This window comes from Akebia trifoliata, chromosome 4 (assembly GCF_017979445.1).
Source record: "Akebia trifoliata isolate Shusen 1 chromosome 4, ASM1797944v1, whole genome shotgun sequence".
Classification (NCBI taxonomy): Eukaryota; Viridiplantae; Streptophyta; class Magnoliopsida; order Ranunculales; family Lardizabalaceae; genus Akebia; species Akebia trifoliata.
Window position 1 is genome coordinate 15,404,016 of NC_141378.1, and position 23,072 is coordinate 15,427,087.

The 23,072-nt window shown below is 33.2% G+C and overlaps 1 protein-coding gene across 4 annotated transcripts; it reads left to right on the plus strand.

The window, feature by feature from the left end:
• Positions 1–9,744: 9,744 nt before the first annotated feature.
• On the plus strand, positions 9,745–22,825 carry LOC147404093 (protein GIGANTEA-like). 4 transcript variants are annotated; one of them, XM_086439933.1, is made up of 15 exons: positions 9,745–9,861; positions 10,608–10,771; positions 15,190–15,261; positions 15,429–15,483; positions 15,632–15,771; positions 15,926–16,200; positions 16,431–16,489; positions 16,990–17,230; positions 17,312–17,462; positions 18,130–18,339; positions 19,629–21,155; positions 21,326–21,394; positions 21,490–21,708; positions 21,860–21,952; positions 22,055–22,825. In XM_086439933.1, the coding sequence occupies exons 2-15, from the start codon at positions 10,682–10,684 to the stop codon at positions 22,352–22,354; spliced, it is 3,501 nt and encodes a 1,166-aa protein (XP_086296059.1). In that variant the 5' UTR covers positions 9,745–9,861; positions 10,608–10,681; the 3' UTR covers positions 22,355–22,825. The 4 variants fall into 4 exon arrangements, with proteins under 4 accessions (XP_086296059.1, XP_086296058.1, XP_086296060.1 ...); XM_086439932.1 differs by having other exon boundaries at positions 15,629–15,771; positions 22,055–22,824; XM_086439934.1 differs by lacking the exons at positions 9,745–9,861; positions 10,608–10,771 and adding an exon at positions 12,317–13,079 and having other exon boundaries at positions 15,629–15,771; positions 22,055–22,824.
• The last annotated feature ends 247 nt before the right edge of the window (positions 22,826–23,072 follow it).

Consider the following 23,072-nt stretch of genomic DNA (forward strand, 5'->3'; position numbering starts at 1 on the left):
TATGATTTTTCCTTAACAGAGATCTCATTGGTAATTAATCAACGAACCCGTTTATTATAAAAGTGATTAATTCACTGAAAAAACATATTTTGAGAATTAAAATGAGCAATATACTGAAATTGGAATTTGATCACAAGTTGAACACATTTAGGAAAAATCCTAAGAAAATAAGTGAATGATTGAAAATAAGTAAAAGTTGGAGAGCCAATAGAATCACTCTCATTTTTATGTTTTTTGCTAGATTTCTATTTTTGGCAAGTATGATTAGGAAAGATCTTGAAACGGAAGACCTTTAACTATGGAATAATTACCATTTTGGAAGGAGAACGAATAGGGAATTACAAAATGAGGATGAATGGTAATAGAGTTTAGTGACCAGAGATCAGAGCGGGCGAGAGTATGCAAGAGCGTCTATTTCCAAATTGTCTTCAAGTGGGGAGCGCCTCCAAAGCATGCCAATAAATTGAGAATATTGATATATATACACGCACAGAAGTCTAACTTTCTTTAAAATAATACTGTCAAATTCAATTAAAGAAGTCTAACTTACAAACTAACAAACACACATGATACTTGAATTTAAACTTTCAAGTTTATAAACAAAGTATAGTTTCAAAACATATTTTAGAGTATAATTGTTCAAATGGTAAAGTATAAAAATAAAAAGAAAAGGAATATATATATATATATATATATATATATATATATTTTATATTTTATTTTTTAATCATAACTTAGATTATAAAAGTTATTTAATCTCACAATGTAATTCCAATTGATTTGTACACAAATCGTGATTTCAATAGTCTTTATTCATGGTTTCACAAAAATTGATTCAAAGATTTTGAGTATAAAGATCGTGGATTTAAAATTTTGGAAACGGGATTTATTTTAATTTTGGAATGTTGGCCTAATTAAAAGATTTGGGTTACTCAGTAATGGAAGTGTTAAAGAAACAGAACAAGGGTGTAGTTACAGATTTAATGCACTTTCGTCGATTAACTCATAAGTCGGGCTATTCTATCTTTTATATTACCTTAATTTTTAACAACTTATTTACTCAGAAAAACTCAAGTCATAAAAATGTAATTTCATTAATTATGAGTTATGTGCACTCTCTTTGTTACTAATATTTTATCTCCATGGCATGAGTTTCTAAGGTTATTGATTTTTTCTAACGTTTATGACTCTTAAAATAGATTTTTATCTTTTAATATTATTCAGGTTTTTCAGAAAATAAAATTTGTTATATAAGATTTTCTCATAATTTTCTGATTGGATTATGTTTGAAAACCAATCCAATAACAATCGGATCAGGCCAGATTGAACCAACCCAATTTGATATATAAATCTTAAAAAAATTTAATTTACTTAAATAAAAATGTAATATAATGTATATGCATTATCATATTTTATTTTATTTTTGAATCACTATGTGGTTGATCTAGAATCGATCTGATAAGATACCAAACCAAAATCCTTAATCCAGTCTGGTGTTATTGAATCGGATTTCGGATAAGATCCGTTCCATTACAGCCATAGTGCGTAGCCAGTCAAAATATTACCTATGAAATGGCTAAATGGAGCAAGGGTATTCAAGTCAAAATAAAAATGAGGGGTATTGTCGTTATTATAAGCTATAAACTTGGATAAAATAATCCCACGCGCATGTATCTAAAACTTAATTGGCAAATATTCGCTGCATACATGTGATATCTCCATCCATCCATCCATGACCACATGAATCACATATGGCATATCAAGTTTGTGGGCCCACCGAAGAAGATCACCGCGAAATAAACATACTTTCCACGTGTCTATACGTACAAGAGCATGTATATCCGAAGGAGCGCGACTTTGAAGCGGTTAGCGCGCTTCAAAATTTTGAAAAAATCACCTTTAAATCATGACACGTGTTCTCGATTATCTTTTAATTTTTATTTATACCCCCCCACCGTTTGGTGAATCTTTTGAGGACTTTTTTAATTTCAACGGTGAATTCCTTTGACCGCCCTTGACTCTCGTCTTTACTGAATGATGTATAAAATTACCTAAATGCCCATGTTAAAATTGTGACAAAAATACCCATGATTTACAAATAATCGTTTCCAACATGTTCGCGAATTGACTTGTAGTCTACTTTTCAACCAGATTCTATTCACTCATGAAATGGATTCCATGCTACCGACTTGGGAAAAACACATCATGTACCACTAAAATAATTTTTAAAATCGACTTGGACGATCATCAACTTAAATTTAAATAAAAGTATATTGAATTTTAAATATTTTAAAATAATTTCTATATTATAAAATAAAATATATTAAATTTTGATATATAGAACTTGGTTTTATCAAATTTTGGGTGGGATCACCTCCAAATCCTATTGAGTCAGTTAATTGCAATCAAATAGAAGAATTCGGTTTTTCCCAAATCATTTTTTCTTGAAATTTGATTTCACTAAGTTTTATCTATTTCAACCTTCAACTCCTCTTCAATCTTAAGATTATTTCTATTTCAACCTTCCAAACAAAAGTGCAAGAATTTTTTATTTATTTATTTTAATAAATCAACATAAGAACTCAATAGAAAGTATAAAAAAATTAACAAAAATGTGTCAATATAGTTTGAATATCAAAATCATAGTAATAATTACCACATAAATTCTAAATAAATTAATCCATCTTTTCTAAATTCAAACTAAACAATGAGAATCTCATAAATATACTTTGTACCCCTTAACAAAAGTTAATCAATACTACCAAAAATTAAAATAAGCTCCATTTACTATTTAGACTTCTCAACTATTGATTGAAACCACTCCCTTTGTCCCACGTATTTATGCTTCGCTCATCTATTTTCATGATTTTTTATGTATTTTTTATTTTTTTATAGTATCCCTGCAATCACAATTTGTCATCGACCCTTGAAACCTGAAAAATTCAAAGGTAAAATATCAATATTAGAGATAAATTGATATTTAATCCATGTTGTTTTAGTTATTGTCAAATAAAATTTTAAATACCCATGATCTTTGCCTTTGTGTTTCCCATGTTTCAAGGGTCGAGAACAATTTATGATACGAGGATATCATAAAAGAAAAACAGAAATATATGAGCGAAACCTAAATATTTGGTGGGACAAAGGGAATGATTTCAATCAATAGTGAAAAAATCTAAATTTTGAGTAAATGGAGTTTAATTTTAAATTTTTGGCAGGACTTATTAACTTTTGTTAAGGGATATAGGTATATTTTTAAGATTCTCATTGTTTTGTTTGAAATTTTTTTTTTTTTAAATGGATTGATTTATTCTAATTTATAGGATAATTATTAATATGATTTTGATATTCTCGTCATATTGGCACAATTTTTGTTAAGTTTTTATACCTTCTATTAAGTTCTTATGTCAATTTGTTAAAATTTTATCTTATTTTTCTGTTTAGAATGTTAAATTAGAAATAATCTTAAGATTGAAGAGGAGTGTAACTTTTTTGAAGGTCGAAATAGATAAAATCTCAATAAAATACAATTTTTGAGGGAAAATGAATTCTATTATTTGATTACAATTAACTGACCTCAATAGGATTCAAAGGTGATCTTGTACAAAATTTAATGAAACCAATTTATCGATTCAACTAAAAATTGGAGTGAGTCTAAGTCAAAATTTAATATATTTTATTTTATAATATAATAATTATTTTTAAAATATTTAAAATTTAAGTTGATGATCCAAGTCAATTTAAAAATTATTTTAGGTGAACAAATGATTAAGGTGAGAAAAATATATTTTTAGTAGATAGGATGTGAATCCATTTTCCTTATTTGGGTAGAAAGTAGTGTAAATTTTATTTTTAATATATTATAAAAGGTGATGAGTCATGAATGTTTAAAATCAGATTGAAAAGTAGGCTATCGTACCAATTTGTTAAAATGTTGAAAACCATGATTTGAATATCATGGGTATTTTAGTCACAATTTTTAATATGGGTATTTAGGTAATTTTATGCATCATCTATTAAAGAAGAGAGTCAAGAGAGGTTGGAGGGAAATTTTCACCGTTGAAATTAAAAAAAAAGTCCTTAAAAAATTCATCAAGAAGGTGGAGGGGTATAGATAAATTTTTTTTTTTAAAGATAGTGGAGAACACGTGTCATGATTTAAAAGTGGTTTCTTCAAAATTTTGAAGCGGGTTGACGACTTCGAAGTTTTCTCCTATCTGAAGCTAATTTCTGATTCGTCAAAACGTCAACTGGAGGTGCTATCGCCATCATCTCATAAAAAATTGAAGAAAAATAAATATCTAGATGCCACGATTCAATCAAAGATATTTATCGGTCTGCCCGGAGTATGACGTGTGCAATTGTGACCGCAATTTTATCCACTTGTCATTATAAAAATAGAAGCAATTAGTCGGGCAGCTGCCCATAACAGAGGAAAAGACTTTGATTCTCTGTGGCGGCCACTTAGAGGACTGCCTATGAGAGTCTAGGCGTACTTGCAAATATTAAAAAAACAAGAGTAGTGCTAGAGTAACATTAAATTGACAATGTTTCACACATTGGTTTGTACAGAACCATAGATTCTTATTAAACGTATCTCGATGAAAATAATCTATGACTTTTTACACATCCACGTCATTAATTTCTGAAACAATGTCAATTTAATTGTTACTTCAGCATTTTGCAAAAAAACAAGGCTGTTCCTACTTTATCATTCAAATAGGGGACTGTTTACCTTCGCTGTCAGTCCTGAATTAAAGTTTGAATAATGATTTTTTCCTCGATCAGTACTTGGATGACGTGGTACGAACACGGAACCATAGATTTTTTTTCCTCGGGATACACACGGAACCAAAGCATTCTTAAAGTTTTTTTTTTTTTTTTTTAGATTCTCAAACTGCACCCCTCTGCCAAATCCGAGTTTTTTTTTTTTAAGATTCTCAAACAGCATCCCTCTGACCAAATCCACCAAACCAGGGTTGTTGGGGGTACCTATCAACAACAAAAATATTTAATAAAGGATGCTTTTTGTCGGTTTGCTATTTGTATTATATACATTAAGAGTTTAGATAAGTATCTAATTATTCGATCACCCAATGTATTTAAACTCGATTAGTTGGCCATGGATCTATTCATCGTGTAAATGTCTTGTATTCTATTGCACTACATAGAGTTATGGGGGTGAAGGGAGTAGTGTCCCCTCTTGAAGGTACGAGATTGGAATCATCGACTTAAATATTTTAGAAATACAAAAAAGACAATCATATAATATTTTCTTAAGGATTTTTTTTTTTTAAGAGATTTATATATATTAGTAACACTGATCTATGAATAAAAATTTTTAGGGTTATAAATTTTTTAAGAAAATAGTGATTGTTCTTGATCTGATTTATAGACGTAGATAAATCGTTGAATCATGTAAATTCTTGTGTTCTTATGTGATTGTATTATTTTGTTATTTCTCATTTTCACACCATCATCGTGACATATGTTAATTTTTTTATTCTATTGTGAATAATTCTAGATAACTATCTTAAGAATCTGATTGTAAATTTATGTCATTAGTAATTTATTTATGAGAATATTAAGTAGTCCAATAAACATCAATCAATAAGATAACTAGAAGGGAATGTATTTTAGTTAAAATTATAATCTAAAGAACCGATGTAGTATTTGTTTTTTAACTTTCAATTAACTCGAGTGTCTATTTATATTTCCTATTCCTTCTCCATCTTAAATACGAACAAAAATTATAAATGTGAATTTTGTGAGTTTTTTTTCTTTTAAAAGTTTGATTTGCCATGAGAATTTTTTGTTGGTATCGATTATAAAAAATGAAATTACATGTTAATTTTTTTTTTCTTTAAAAAATCACATTCTATCTTCTCGACTACTTGATAGATAACATGTATTTATATGTAGGTCGCTTATAATTCCAAAAAATTCATATCTAGAACCAAAACCAATGAGAATCGAAAGGTTTAGAACCAATGTTTTATTTACGTTTCAATTCTAAGTATGTGTGAAATTGAAACTGACCAATTGACACCCTATTTTAAACTTTCTTGTGCTTGTGTGTCATCTATCTTTTTTGTCAAAATTGCATAAACTTTTTTCCTTTCTTATACATATGGGATATATGAGAGATAAATATAAGGTTGCTATATAAAAATAAAAATAAACACCCACATTGGGTGATACTTAATAAAAACTGATAAATTTGTCACATGTCTTATTTAAATTGATGTTCAGGGGTCCTAATAGAGTTGTTTAAGTTAGGGTGATTTAGACACACCCCTTAATGTTTTGATGAATAGTTGAGATATCTCATAGTTTTTCAATTGCATACATACCCCATCGACCTTGTATTCTCTAATAGATTGATGAAAAATGATATAAATACCCTTGACTTAAACAAGTTACCAAAAACCTTTTATTTTTATTCCCAAAACCAATTAATTTCAAAATATTTGATAAAAGATTTTACCTTGTCTTCAATCCTAAGATTTTATCTATTTCCACCTTGAAGCCTCAAGAGCAAGATATGATTTATTGATAAGTATAATATAATAGAATTTTGACAACAACAAAATCAAAGATGTTCCATAAGGGATTAAGGAAAGGTTGGAAATAATGGACTTGTAGGTGTGGTTGGCTCGACAGTGAAACTAGCGATGGGTGTTTGCTCCTTATCTAGTTGTGCATTCGAAATTAGATGGTCTCTTAACTAATTTTGTTGCACACTAAAAAATTTGCATGGAATCGACCTATGCAAACAAAGGGACTAGTCCCCTCCCAAAGGGTATGAAGACATCTTTAATATCTAAAAATAGTACTAATAATAATAATAAGAGATTGAAACATAATGTATTGAAAATAAGACTGAATTGATTAAAAGTAATTTATCACAAAGGTTGATGACAAAATCTTGGAAAAAAAATAAAGATTTTAATTAGAAGTTGATTTTTCACCTTTGAGTATTTAGGTAATTTTTCATTAATATATAAGAGAAAATCAATGTCAAACCACCAAATGCCATCAAATATGTCTAAATCATCTTTTTATTTATGAGTCGTGATGAATGGATGCGGTTTGAGTATGTGACTAATACGCCAAGGGCACAGAACCATAGATCTTTTTCATCGAGGATGCACAAGAAAAAGATGTACGATTATGAACCCTTGCCACGAATCACATATAAAATCGTATGCACTCATTATTATTCTTAACTTATATTCTTGATAGGCAGACAAAATCATCGATTCCCTTCTTTCTTTTCATCTTCTTAAATATCTTATTGTTTTTTCCAACACTTCATCGTCTCACTTTCTCACCAATCACGTTGTATGTTAGAAAAGTCGAACTCACCATTATTAATCCTCTTTAAATTCAGAGTTTGAAATGGAACACAACCACTAAATATTATCTAATGAGATTCCAAGCCCAAATAAAACAATCCATCCTCCAAACAAGATACCTAGACGTTCGATACGCTTAAATTGTCGTTTTATTTAGGAGAGAGCACCAAAATGTCGTATCATGAAAAAATATGATTGTTATACTTATCATATACAGTGACGTGTGTCAATGGTTACGAATGAGGATTTACATGTTGACGTTTCAACGAATGCGAGTGTATTGGGTCAAATACAATAACTTGACTTGCGTGGATAAGACTATGGATTTAAGTGTCCACTCCTCATTATGAAGAGCTATTTATAGGCCTTTGAGACGTCTCCATCAGCAGGTGTTGAGCCTTGAGCTACAATGTTACCGTGCGATTTATTTTTTTCTCACAGTCCTGTGAGAAAATTTGATCACAGCCCAACAGCAATTTGACGTGTGGGTCGAATGACATCAGATCGATATTCATATTATTAAAAAAAAAAAAAAAAAAAACAAACTAATTTCGAACTTTATACAAGGTGTTGAAAATGGATGACTATGAAGATTTAAATTTAAAAATAAAAATTAATAATAAAAAATAATTATTTTTTTATTAAAATTTATATAATTTTGTCCTCTATAATTGTATCGAATTTGATCATGATTTTTAATGTCACAACGTGATTAGATTGGAAAGAAAAAAACTCTCTCTCTCACTCTCTCGTGATTAATGTCATTCATGTCATGTGTCGAATAATTGTTGGTTGTGAGAAAAAAAAATCGTTCTAATGTTATTCTTTCTAACAATTAATCTCTGGTTGAGAGGCGTCTTTGTCTTTCTCTTATTAGAAATTGACGAAAGAGACCTTGACTCTCTCTCTCTCATTCCTCATCCTTTCATAACATTCCAATGAGATGTTTCCATGTTATCTCTAATACCTTGAGCAAATTTACAAACGAACACTAGAAAGATGCCATATAGTTGTTATGGTCGTTATCAACTCTTATGTTAATTTTCATCATCCTTTTCATTTTGTGTAATCTAGAATAAATATGTTTGCTCCAAAATCGTTGCTAATGTTTTATTTCAATAAAGTCAAGATGTTCTTGCATGTACCAAGTTCCCTATGCCTATCTTGATACCTTCAATTGATGTGCTTTGACATGGGATTCTTGATAATCAACCCAATGTTCTATCTAGGGGTTTCACATTGCCTACGTCCAACGGCAAAGCTATGCGGGTTATACTGAAACTTTTGAAAAATGAAATTTGTTTTTTAATAGTTAACCCTCTATATTTCATTAATATTAGATATACACCATTTGTTAGTGAAACTAACATATAGCCCCCACTGAAAAAGTATACCTAGATTCTTAAGACTCTTGCATTTTTCATACCAAAAACATCCTAGGAGTTCTGACAATTCCAAAAGAAATATTCCTTTATTAACTTTATTACACAATAAACGTTGGGTGGGCCCAAATTCTTTCAAGAGAGTAAAAAAAGTAAGACTATCCTTACTAACTCAATAAGTTTTTGAAACCTTACTTATCAAGGGTTATCAAAATCACCTTATCCATTCAAAAGCCTGATGTGAGGTCACATGACCCCACGTTTTTATTGATAAGAGGTTAACGATAAATTCGATCACAAAAATATATTTTTCAAGATTAAATATCTATAAATATTTTTATTTTTAAAAATAAATATTTATTATATATCTTTTTCTCTCAACATTAATTATCTCTTATAAATTAATTATTAGATTCACATGGTCACATCGAATAGATTTCATGATTAAATTCATATGAGTTGTACCTGATTCCTAAGTTCACTCAATTCGATTGCAAGCTTTTGGTTCACCACTTTGGAACGGACCGGTTTATATGGGCATGCAAAGAAATTTTATATAATATTATATTAATAAATATTAAATTATATTATAATATATATTTTATGCTACATAAATTACATTACGTTATAACACGACATTCAATTTTATTTCATGTGTAAAATGGATTCACCGTATTCCACGATATTCAATCTTCCCTAGGAGAACGGGCAAGTACCCGACCCGGATAACTCAAGGGAACCATCTCGTCAAGGTCAACCCACAAACTCCTAACCAGGTAGATCCAAAGTCCAGATCCGACCATTAATGGTTTTAATGCTGGGGCAGGTTGACGGTTTTGTTTACTAAGGTATGGAAACATGCATAGCCATGCATGTTAAGTACATACATACAACCGAGAATATTTTCGCCACGTGGCATCTGATCCCATCAAATCTCTCTCTCCCTCTCTCTCAAACCAATATAAATATTCCTAGCCATCCCGTCAATGTATTTCTCTACTCTGTTTCACTGGAGAAGAGAGAAAAACCAGAAAGTATTTGAAAAGAAATAAGAAACATAAACCGAAGAATCTTTAGTTGCATCGGAACCCTAGTTTATCGGATGCAAACGAATCGATCAGGTTTTTTTCTCTTATTTTTTTAAAACTTTTTAGTTTTTTTTTTTCTTCAAATTTTTTTTATATTAATATATATGCAAAATAGCCATGAATTTCTGTTTCATATAGAAGTTCTAGATCTGCTTCGACTGATGTTAGTCTGAAGTTTTTTCATGGATTTCTTTGAAAAAAATAAATCACTATTTTGGAAGCTTTTTCACCCAAAAAAATATATTATTCTTAAATTTTTTTTTTTTTAATGATTTGTTTAAAAAGTTTTGTATAAAAATACTTTTTTGTTTGATGTTTTTTTCTGCATAAATTTAGTCTAGAATTATCTGTTTTAGATATACTTTGAAATGATGGTTCGAAATTCTACGAAACAATAAATTCCTTGGGACCACTATCCAGAATCCTGTCCGGTTGACCCTCGACTCAAACCAGTTGCACGTACTAGGACTTTCCAAAGGGGGCGGTGCGTGTAACCGCGTTGTATTCACGAAAAAAAAAAACTTTGAAATGACTTGAGCTTTTGATTCTTGAATGTGTAAATTTCTTGAATATTTTTTTTTTTTCAAAATAAAATTTATTTTTTGTATGATGCTGTTCATGCATTTTTCTCTGAAACTTATGAATCTTAGTTTTTTTTTTTTTGTTTTGTTTTGTTTTTGTTTTTTTCAATGGAGAAACTATCTAATGTTATTTGTTTTTTTTTTGTTTTTAATGGAAAAAAATTAAAACTTGTTTGTTGTTTGATGATGTTCATGCAGCAATGGAAAAACTTTCTTGAGGCTTGTCTATGGTGGTCTGATATACATATATAAAAGTTTCACTTGAAGATTCCATGGCTACTACTTCCTGTAAAACGTGGATAGATGGACTCCAATTCTCGTCACTGTTCTGGCCTTCACCAGAAGATGTTCAGCAGCGGATGGTACGCTGAAATTTTCTAATATAATCTTTTAAGTTATTAATTTCTAAATATTTTCTATGAATTCTATGATTGTTCTTGGTGAAGAAATTTTAGATTTTAAAACTTATTTGGGTAGGGAATTTGAGTTTCACTTGAGTTCCATATATCTAATACTGAGAGATGGATCTTGATTGAATGCTCCACCACATTGATTCATCCTCATCAAATGTTTGACTATTTATAACCTTTGTTATAAAGCAAGCCTTAACCATTTTGATGTTTTTGACACATAATCTTGTTTGCATGTCGTGAGAATGGTGTATAAGGTGCATGAGAGTGCACACATCAGTTGAAAAGTTGTAGAAAGTGGTATAGTTTTCTGCTTAAACCAAGTCAATGGTCGTTGTTCACTCTTGTGTCAATAAGAGATAAATTGAGTGTCATAATGAAAATAATAGGATGGAGACTGAGGAATTTAAGAGAAGAAAGTTATTCTCTTGATGTCAAAACACGCAAAAATGTGAGCTATGGCTATCAAATTTCATATCCATAAATTGCTTAACGATCTAGATATAAGATTGATATCTTTATAACATACAACACTATTTTGATTTTAACCATTTAGAGCTAGTGTGAGTGCTAATTACATCAATCCGTGTTCTTTTTAGTATTTCTTTTACTCTTTTAAAATCTCCAACTTGCACATTCCTTTTAGTTAGTGCTATAAGCAGCCTTCATTCCATATTTACCAAATCATAATTTTCTCTTAGTTTAACACCTATAGGAACTGCTATAGTTTCATAAATGCATTCATTTCTAATTTTATCTTTGTTAGTTTTTTCATTAATCCATCTCAATCTATACATATGTTGTTTCTTGATTTTCAAATATTCAACTCCATGAAGCATAACATTTTTAAAGCCAGCTTATATATATATATATATATATATATATAGAACAGCGTTCCTAAGACTCATATTGGGACTCACATTGCGACACACCGTTTTGTCTTATATGGGCAAAAATATTTGGAATGGGCTGATTTTTTGTGAGGATGATCTCTATGGTGAGGAGATCATCCTTGCCAAAAATCAGCTCATTATGAAACTTCTAGACCGTCCAATTTTTGTTGAAAAATTATAGACCGTCCAATTTTTGTAAATCAATTTTGATGGGGTTAGAAGTCTTGGAATGTGATGATTTTTTGCCAGGATGATCCCCTCATCACAGAGATCATCCTCACAAAAAATCGGCTCATTCCAAACATTTTTGCCCATATAAGACAAAACGGTGTCGCAATGTGAGTCTCAATATGAGTCTTAGGAACGTGACCCATATATATATATATAGGGTGGCGTTCAGAGGCCCTAAAGTGAACCAAACATTGTGCCAAACATTTTTCAATGTATGGGTTAGAGGTTTCGGAATGGGCTGATTTTTTTTAGGATGATCTTTATGATGAAGAGATCATCCTCACCAAAAATCGGACTGTCCACGATTCTTCAACTTGTAAACTAGGGTTAGAAGTTTTGGAATGAGCTGATTTTTGGTGAAAATGGTCTCTTCACCGTAGAGATCATCCTCACAAAAAATCAGCCCATTCCGAAGTTTCTAACCTATGTTTTGAAAAATGTTTGGCTCTCTTTGGGGCCTCCGAACGCTCATATATATATATATATATTTGGGATGGGGTGGTGTGTAAGTTTGATCGAGATTCATTAATCACATAGCAGTCCAAAAGCACACTTCCACTTAAGCAATCCGACTCTAATTCTATGGGCATCCTCCTCAATCTCTCCATCCTTGTGGATAATGGAACCCAGGTAGTGAAAATGGGCGTTTTTTTTTAATAGCTTTTGCGTCATTAAAGCGTTTTTTTTTATCATTGATTATCGTTTGATAACAAAAATTGCATATTTAAAAGCAAATATTAAAAATGGCTTGTGGGAATTACTGAAATGTCCCTTGTTCTCCGAACAAATTACAACTCATATCCCCATCCCAATTTTACTTTTTTCTCGACAGAACCTCACACAACCCTAACCCTCATACAACCCACCTTCAACAACATGCATTACCATGGTCGTTGGCAGCTTCGAGCGACGACAAATACTAGGTGAATTTTGATCGACAACAAACACTAGTTTCTCGATGACTCTCATCCCTCATGCCTTTTCATCTCTTTCACTCCATCACAACTTGATCTACGTTTGGACCTTAGATTGGTGAATTGAAACTCAAGATTCTCTCGAGCTAGTGACGATGAGCCATGCAGGCGCTTCTTTAAGAATTGGCTGTGAATTCAGCTTTGATCTCGCCATGGATGGTTGTAAGATCGCCGCTGTTGCTTGTAGGATTAATTGATTGAAGTATCTATTTAAGCAATGAATCGATCGAGCTTGAGATCGACCTCATCCATGGAGGATTAATTTGAAGAATTCTAGCGTTAGGGCTATTGTTGTGGAGATCAACATAAGCGCTAAGGGGCCTATTGTTGATGCTTTTGTGCAGAAAGCACAGAAGCATGGGATGCATTTGGTTGGGTTGATGTCTTGATGAGTTATATGTAACTTTATTTTTGCTTGATTTATAGGAAATTGGGCAATTTTGTACTGTTTATCCATAAGTGATTTACTAGATTATTTAGGGATAAAAAAGTTTTAGATTCGAGGTTTTTATAATTGCTATGTTGAAATTGATAATTTTGGTTCTACACGATGAGTTTTGTGAAATTGATTGGATTTGACACTAATAGTTAATTAGAAGCCTATTTACTTGAACTCTTCCCCGTGTTTCTCGACATCAAATAGTTTTTAAAGTTATTAGAATCTTAACCCAAAGCAAGGGACCTAGGATCGACAATACATAAGCACAATAGCAACATAAATCCAATAAGTTGGGATGGATAAGATGTTAAGGTTTCCTTGATGTTGAGTATCTTACTGATCCAAGCCAATGAAATAAGTCCACAACAATGTCGATAAGCATGATAGCGAATGGGTTGTCTTACCTACACCAGAGAGCCTTATGATGTCTTTCAATGTTTTTTTTTTTTTTGTTTTTGTTTTGAAAACCTGTTGGGGATATGGGATTGGGGTTGTAAAATTTCCTTAGGATCTTGATATGTAAGGCTCCCTCAGCTTAATCTAAACTTTCCTTGTATTTTTATAATTTTTTAATATAAATTTATTATTTATATTTAGTGTAATTATATATTTATTAGGGTATTCTGGTCATTTTTGGTGCATTATTAACATTAAGGATATTATAGTCATTTTATCAGAATACAGTAGAATCCAACAGTTATATCAAACAATAATTACCAAATTTTGGTAAACAACACAACACTTTTACAAGACTTTATTAAACGAGTTTTTCAGTGTTCCAGTTTTTTACAGCTGTTTCTGACAATTGTTTTTAGTCACAGAATCTGACAGCAAAAGTTGACAGCATTATCAAACGGGGCCGTAATTTTTGGCTTCCTGCAAAAGTTAGTGAAGCAAAAGCTGTTACTGACAAACATTCTTCTCTGCCTTTTTCAGCTCAAAGCCAAAAAAACTGCCGAAAAAAGCTCTATATGTTTTAACTCAACTCTATGAACCAACAACTGTTTTGGAAAAAAATCGTGATCTAGAACGGTGTCCCATTCCTATAGCAACATACGGGGTGTACGTACCATGTTTTGGTTGGAGTTTAAAACACATTAGCTTCTACATGGCAGGCAGCCCTATATGTTCTAAACTCAAAATGTGCCACGTAGACACTGTTCCTATTCTACAGTAATGATAAATAATGATTATGCAGAAAGAGGATTTTTGGCCCATTATAATCATACAAACTTTTCTTTTACAGGAAATTAGGCATCTTCGTGTGGCTGCATTTCTCCATATCAGAAATTTTTTAAATATCTAGTTGCCTCTTTCTGTGGTTGTATTTTCTCCATTTTACAAATTTTTTAAATATCTAGCAGACATTAGAAACATATGTTTTCATGCCTGTCAGTTCAATGTTTTATTTATATCTCTATCAAATCATTATTTCTCATCATGTTCAACTCCTTTATTTTATCATGTCCTACACCTTTATATTACCTGCTCTGCTCATTTTGTGTGAGACAATAAAACTGTCAATTTTTTTTTGGTAAGATCTATTCATTGATTCATTATAAGTAATAAGATTCAAATCGTGGTTGGCTCCGCATATGTTTGGTAAAAAGAAGAATCTTCTCCTTTGAGAATAATAAAAAATGGAAAGTGTTCAATTGGAACACGAAAATATGACTGAATTAGTTACTCTTCGGGACAGTGTGGAGGAAGGGAGGAGATTATAAGTTATAGTTTTGGTCTTCTTTATTTCTTTTAATTTTTTTGTTTGAAAAATCTCTCATAACTTTATCCTTTTTCTCCTTGTTCTTGACTCAATTTTTGTTTTTCATTTAGGCTCAAATTAGTGCCTATGTTGAATATTTTGGTCAGTTTATATCAGATAAATTTCCTGAAGAAATTGCTGAGGTATGTCATTTGACTTTTCATCTCTTGAACATTGGAGAAATCTTGAAATAATCATATATCTTAGATAAGACCTCAGCTAATTTATGGTAACTAGAAAGAAATTCAAACAAAATAAATGCTCATATTGTTAACCACTGATGTGCATTCTTGTGTATTTCTTGTAACAGCTAATCCGGACTCGTTATCCATCCAAAGAAAAATGCCTTTTGGATGAAGTATTGGGTATTTGAATCCTACTTTTGTTGATTTTATATGCAATAACATAGTATACCCATAACAAGAATTTCGTTACTCGTCTGAGATTTTATATTTTCTTACTTGTTTGAGATAGCATACTGACCTTTACAATACTTTAATTAATTTCCAGCAGTCTTTGTGCTTCATCATCCAGAGCATGGGCATGCTATTCTTCTCCCAATTATTTCATGTATCATTGATGGTACGTTGGTGTACGATAAGATCAGTCCTCCCTTCAGTTCTTTCATTTCTTTGGTCTGCCCAAGTATTGAGGTACGAAACTACCAGAAAAAAATAATTTTGGGTACTTTTTTTTTTTAATCAAATTATTTAATAATATTGTATTGTAGACTACTAGACTTACATCATACTAATAATATTGGATATATATATACATATATATCACTAATAAATTCTTCAATTACAGAATGAATGTTCTCGACAATGGGCTCTGGCTTGTGGGGAAATTTTACGACAATTAACGCATTACAATCGCCCGATTTACAAGGTTGAGCTTCGAAACAGTGAACAAGAGAGAAGCAACTGTGGTAATCATGCAACAACAAGTTACACTGTACAGGGGAAAGCATGTCATTCACCCTTGCAACAACAAGAGAGAAAACCTTTGAGGTCTTTGTCTCCTTGGATAACAGATTTATTGCTTGCGGCACCGCTGGGTATTAGAAGTGATTATTTCCGTTGGTAAGTGAATCACATTATGATGATACCCATGGTTCAAATTTTTTTTTTGTAGTCCCAAAATATCTCGGTCAAGAAATTTACGTCACAAGAGTAAACAGAATGGCTTTGTCTTGGGTATGTTTTGTTATGTCTCATATTTGTTTTATTTTTTCTATTATGAACTATTTTGAAGAGTTTCATGTTATATACGTGTCTCAAGTGAGCTCATTGAGACTTATATGCTTAAATAGGTGTGGTGGTGTCATGGGAAAATATGCCGCTAGTGGAGAACTCAAGCCGCCTACAACTGGTTAGTAAAGTACTTAATCCATCATACACATTATGACTTTTTTATATAGGAATTTGATGATATTTTTGTACATTGAAACACTTCTACTTTTTTGTTATTTTCAAATCTCAATTAAAAGTCTGTTTACAATGATATCTTAACAACATTTGATCAAAATGAAACCTTAAATTCAAACATAATGAAAAAATTATGTTTGTTTTTATAAAGAAAAAAATTACCCCCTAGTCACCTCATCAACCCTACATTCAAACATACAATTCTGTTTTGAGGCTCAAAACTTTATAATCCCAACAAAAGGTTTGAGACAACTTCTTTTTGATGAAGAAGTTGTTAGATTACTTATATGAACAAACAGGATAAATTTTAGCAATATTTTATATGGAATTACAGATCTTTCATTTTCTATCGTAAAACTAATTTTGTTTTAAGGATATACGATATAATTGTAATTCATTGTGGCTCACCATCAAGTTTTTTTTTTTTTTTCAATTTTTATTTAGCGTGTAGCAGTGGATCTGGGAAACATCCTCAACTTATGCCATCAACTCCAAGATGGGCTGTTGCTAATGGTGCTGGTGTTATACTAAGTGTTTGTGATGATGAAGTTGCCCGTTACGAGACTGCTACTTTAACAGCCGCTGCTGTTCCTGCACTTTTGCTCCCTCCACCAACAACAGCTCTAGATGAGCATCTTGTTACTGGGTTGCCAGCTCTCGAGCCATATGCACATTTGTTTCATAGGTGAAATTCCAAAATTTTTGCTGTTTTTTCATCGAGTTTTCTTGAAAATGTTTATGAAGGCTGTTTTTTCCCCCAATATAGGTACTATGCGAATGCTACTCCAAGTGCAACCCAAAGACTTCTGCTTGGACTTCTTGAAGCACCACCGTCGTGGGCTCCTGATGCACTTGATGTTGCCGTACAACTTGTGGAACTCCTTCGGGCTGCTGAGGATTGTGCTTTGGTCATGAGGGTTAGTAGGATCATGAAGATGGCAAATTATCTTCGCGTTTACTGAGCTAGTAACCACTAGGGGTGCAACTTGGTCCAGTTCAAACCAAGAACCGAACCAAACTGATAGCTTTGGGCTGGTTTCGGTTTGGAACAAGTTATGGTTTGGTTCTGGGTTAAGAAAATGGACGTCCCATCAATTTGGTTCTAGATTCACGGCTTGTATAGAGTGAAACCAAACCAAACTGAGAACCGAATCCTTAATGACTTACTACTTTTTTAGGAGCCAAGACATAGATTAATGAGTTTTTTTATTTTTATGGATAGATTAATGACTTACTATATGTAATTTCATTTTTATTTTATTAAAAATATATTGCTTCCAAGCAGGTTTTAAAGATATTTTGCAACTCAGAGAACCGAACCGAACCAAATCTACCTTTTTTTGGTTCGGTTCTGATTCTTACTTGGTAGAACTAACCCATGGTGGTTCGGTTCTGATTTGGCTCCAAACCGAACCAGGTTGCACCCCTAGTAACCACGGTTCAGAGTTTGATACATTCCAGTTCCTGCCTGGAATGAAATGTAACATTGACCCCGAGACATTGATTAAACGTTTAAAGAATTTTTAACTGACGACTGTTTCTGTTAATTCCTAGCTGTTGACCGTCATTGGTTTTGCATTGTAGCTTCCAAGAAACTGGATGCATTTGCATTTCTTTCATGCAATTGGGACTGCAATGTCCATGAGAGCAGGCATCGCTTCAGATACAGCGGCAGCTTTACTTTTCCGCATACTTTCGCAGCCCACACTGCTCTTTCCTCCATTAAGGCAAACTGAAGGAGTCCAAGTTCAATGTGAACCTCTAGGTGGTTATATTCCGTGCTATAGAAATCAGGTACTTGAGGATCTTTACTTTTATTGCTTGCATTTTCTCCTCCTATTCTTTGAGTTTATTGTAATGTAGCCCATCTAGTTATTAGTAACATATTTGTTTTGTTGAAAAACCAAAAGTAAACAAGCAGCAAGATTTATGTGGTCCGGCAAGATTACCTATGTCCATAGCTGCAGAGAGATTCCTTCTTTTAACTATTTAGAAGGGGTTACAATTTCTCTTCCTCCCTCACAAAAACTTCTCTTCCCATTCTAACCCTAATTCGGGTTTTACACTAAGTATATATATATGGGTCCTGTTCAGCACCAAACATTTTGGTCAACATTTTAGCCAATCATTTTTGTCCTACATGGGTTAGAAGTTTTGGAATGGGCTGATTTTTGGTGAGGATGATCTCTACGGTGAGGAGATCATCCTCACCAAAAATCAGCCCATTCCAAAACTTCTAGCCCCATGTTTACAAGTTGAAAAATCGTGGACCATCCATTTTTGATGGGGTTAGAAGTTTTGGAATGGGCAGATATTCGGTGATGATGATCTCCTCACCAAAAATCAGTCCATTCCAAAACTTCTAATCCATGTTTTGAAAAATGTTTTCCCAAAATGTTTGGTGCTGAACATTTCCCTATATATATATATAGGGAGCGATTCAGCAGCCCTTAGGTTTGCCAAACATTTTTCAAAACATGAGTTAGAAGCTTTGGAATGAGCTGATTTTTTGTGAGGATAATCTATATGATGAGATCATCCTCACCAAAAATCAGCCTATTCCAAAACTTCTAACCCCATCAAAAGTGATTTACAAAAATTGGACGATCCACGATTCTTCAATTTGTAAACTAGGGTTAGAAATTTCAAAATGAGCTGATTTTTGGAGAGGATGATCTCTTCACCGTAGAGATCATCCTCACAAAAAATCAGCTCATTCCAAAGCTTCTAATTCATGTTTTGAAAAATGTTTGGCAAACTTTAGGGCTGCTGAACCGCTCCCATATATATATATGATGTAAGTACCCTTACGAAAAACAATGCATTTTCCCTTTTTGTAACCCTAAATTTTTTGGCCCTGGGGGCTTTGTCCCAGAGCCCCTGGGAAGGAGCATGCTGCCCCCTGCACCCCCGCAGTTCAATGGGCATGGCATCCAAGTCATACTGCTAACATAATACAAGGCACATGCACTCCATGTTTGTATTACTTGAAGAGCATATCAATCCAGTGATCCACTTAAATTTATAGGTTTAAGTTAAGTTTTTGAAACTTAATTGCCATTTATTCAAATTATTTTGACCAGATAGAAATGCCCACGATCGAAGCCACAGTTGAGGCCACAGCCCAAGGTATAGCGTCAATGTTTTGCGCCCATGGTCCGGAGGTTGAATGGAGAATTTGTACTATTTGGGAAGCTGCTTATGGCCTGATTCCTTTAAGTTCCTCATCTGTTGATCTGCCTGAAATCATACTTGCAACCCCATTACGACCTCCTGTTTTATCATGGAACCTGTATTTACCACTCCTCAAAGTCCTAGAATATCTCCCTCGTGGAAGCCCGTCAGAAGCATGTCTCATGAGGATATTTGTCGCCACAGTAGAAGAAATTCTTCAAAGAACTTTTCCACCTCAAGCCTCCATAGAGCAAATCAGAAAATCAAGAAATCTTTTTGGTTTGGGTTGTGCCTCTAATAACCCCACCATGGCTGAGCTTCGTACGATGGTCCATTCATTATTTTTGGAATCACATGCGTCTATGGCTCTTGCTTCTCGCTTGCTGTTTGTGGTGTTAACCGTGTGTGTCCGTCACGAGGCTCGACCCAATGGAAGCAAGAGAACAAGAAGCGGTGATATATGTTCTACTAATGATGCTACCGAGGACTTGCAATCAATAAATGGAAAACAAAAGGATGCGAAAGCAATAAAAGTAAGAAAACATGGGCCCGTGGCAGCATTTGATTCTTATATTCTGGCTTCTGTGTGTGCTTTGGCTTGTGAATTTCAGGTGTTTCCATTGATTTCTAAAGATGTACCTAGCATGGCCAAGCTTGCAAAACTTAATGGTTCTTCAAACGGGTTACAAAATGGTTTGTGTGCTGCCATACAACATGCTCGAAGGATATTAGGAATCTTAGAAGCACTATTTTCACTAAACCCATCTACCAGTGGCACTTCATGGAGTTATAGTTCAAATAAGATAGTCGCTGCAGCTATGGTTGCTGCTCATGTTTCTGAACTATTTGGACGATCGAAGGCGTGCACGCGTGCTATCTCTGTATTTATGCGGTGTAAGTGGGATAATGAAATTTATACAAGGGCATCCTCATTGTATAACCTCATTGACATTCATGGAAAAGCTGTTGCATCCATTATCGACAAGGTGGAACCACTAGAAGCACACTTGGTTAGTTCCCCAATATGGAGGGACGCCTCCGCATGTGGCAATGGTCGAAAACGAATAAATTGTTCAAATACTAGCTTCTCTGGATCAGAGCATTCATCAACCCTACATTGCAAAAGTGATAAGGATTCAGCCCAACCAACTACTTACCTTAAATGTGAGAAAGCATTTCTTTCAAGTGATGGTACAGAGAATACATCAAGGAAAAGTACTAGTTTGGAAAAGGATGCATCAGATTTGGCTAATTTCCTTATAAGGGACAGACATGTTGGATTCAATTGTAGTGCCCAAGTTCTCCTAAAGTCTGTACTCGCCGATAAACAAGAGTTATGCTTCTCTGTTGTTTCCCTGTTGTGGCACAAGTTGGTTGCAGCCCCGGAAACACAACTGAGCGACGAAAGCACATCTTCTCAACAGAGGTGGAGACAGGTACTGTTCTATCATGTCTTATTTATAATATATAATTTATTTTATAATTACGTCTATGGTTACTCTATTCATTTTGATGGTAAGAGACAACAAATTTCTAGCTCAAGTTCTTTGAACTAGGTGATTAATTCAAATCGTTCAAATTGACCAACTTTTATTATTATGTATAGGTAGTCGATGCCTTGTGCAGTGTTGTATCAGCTTCGCCAACGAAAGCATTGTCTGCAATTGTTCTTCAGGTCAGTATTCGGCTTAAGTTAATGAGTGAATTCTCAACCGACTTTAAAAAGAAATATATAGCATCTCTATAACTTTTTTACCCAAACCATTTCAGGCAGAGAAGGATTTGCAATCTTGGGTTGCTAGAGATGATGAGCAAGATCAAAATACATGGATAATTAATCAACGGATAGTAAAATTAATGGTGGAGCTAATGAGAAATCACGATTGCCCAGAATCGTTGGTAATTCTATCTAGTGCTCCAGATCTTCTACAACGTGCCACAGATGGAATGCTTGTTGATGGAGAAGCGTGCACTTTACCACAACTAGAGGTACTATTGCAAGCAAATATACTTATTTTTCTTCTTCGTGTTTCACCTTATATTCCCATTTAAGAGAGCTTTGTGACCTTGTTAGATTGTGCACCTCTTTAATTATATCGCTCACTTACTACATGTTTTATTACTGTTAATTAATGTGCAGCTTTTGGAAGCAACAGCTAGAGCAGTCCAGCTTTTGCTTGAATGGGGAGATTCCAGCTTGGCCGTCGAAGAATCACTTTCGAACCTTTTGAAGGTATAAACATTATCCAAAGTTGATGTTTTCAAATATAGTCTCACATCCAAGCACAAATAAACCCCTTATTAATAATGTGATTTACTATCCTTGTATATGCAGTGTCGCCTTCCTGCTACCACTCAATGCCTTTCTCATCCAAGTGCACATGTCCGTGCTCTTAGTATGTCAGTTCTTCGTGATATCTTGGTTATTGGCTCCATCAAGTCTAGTTTTAAACAAGAGGACATAAAGGCCATCAATTGCCCTTCTTATTTATACTCAAATGTAGGTGTCATTAACTGGCATAAAGATATTGAGAAGTGCTTAGCACTGGAGGCTCACACCAGGCTTGCAACTGGAATGGCAATGATATTCCTCGATGACGCCGCCAAGGGGTTGGATTGTACCATTCTGATCTGAGATTGTTTTCGTGACCCATCAGGTAATAGCCCTCGTCATTATTAGCATCAATTCATTCCTTTATGTTCTTATTAGTATCATACTCGCGTAACATAAAGGTTCTAACGACAAATTGTCCCGAGAGAGTATCTAATGTGAAAGAAACAATCACTGGCCTTATGTTCTTGTATATACAAAACCATTAGTGACATTACCCATCCTTCATAACAGAGGATGAAAGGAGATGGAGCTGTTTGTATGTATGTTTTATTTTGCTCGGGACATTTTTGTATGTAATATAGACTTAAGCCCCATATGCCCATATATGATGATGTACATCATCGATGGACACATTTCTAGTCTCACCCATAGTTATGTACATTCTGTAAGAGAGATACTGAACTTTATTAGTAAAATGAAAGAGGAAATGGCATCAAACCCTCGGACTGTTCCCGTTACAATTTACAAGCTATATACCATCGTAAATTTTGAGGCTGCAAATATTATTGACTTCTTCTATATTAGAAATGTGGTTTGCATTATCGGTACTTGATGCGTAGAAGACTGTTTGTATTACTTTGTATAAAAATATGTCTTGGATATGGATTTTAAATCTTAGTTTTGAATCTCGTTCACTGACAATATCATGAATTGGGTTCTCGAAATTATATTAATATGAATTGTGCTCTCTGAGATTGGGACAATATGAATTGTTATATGTACGATTTAGATATATTTT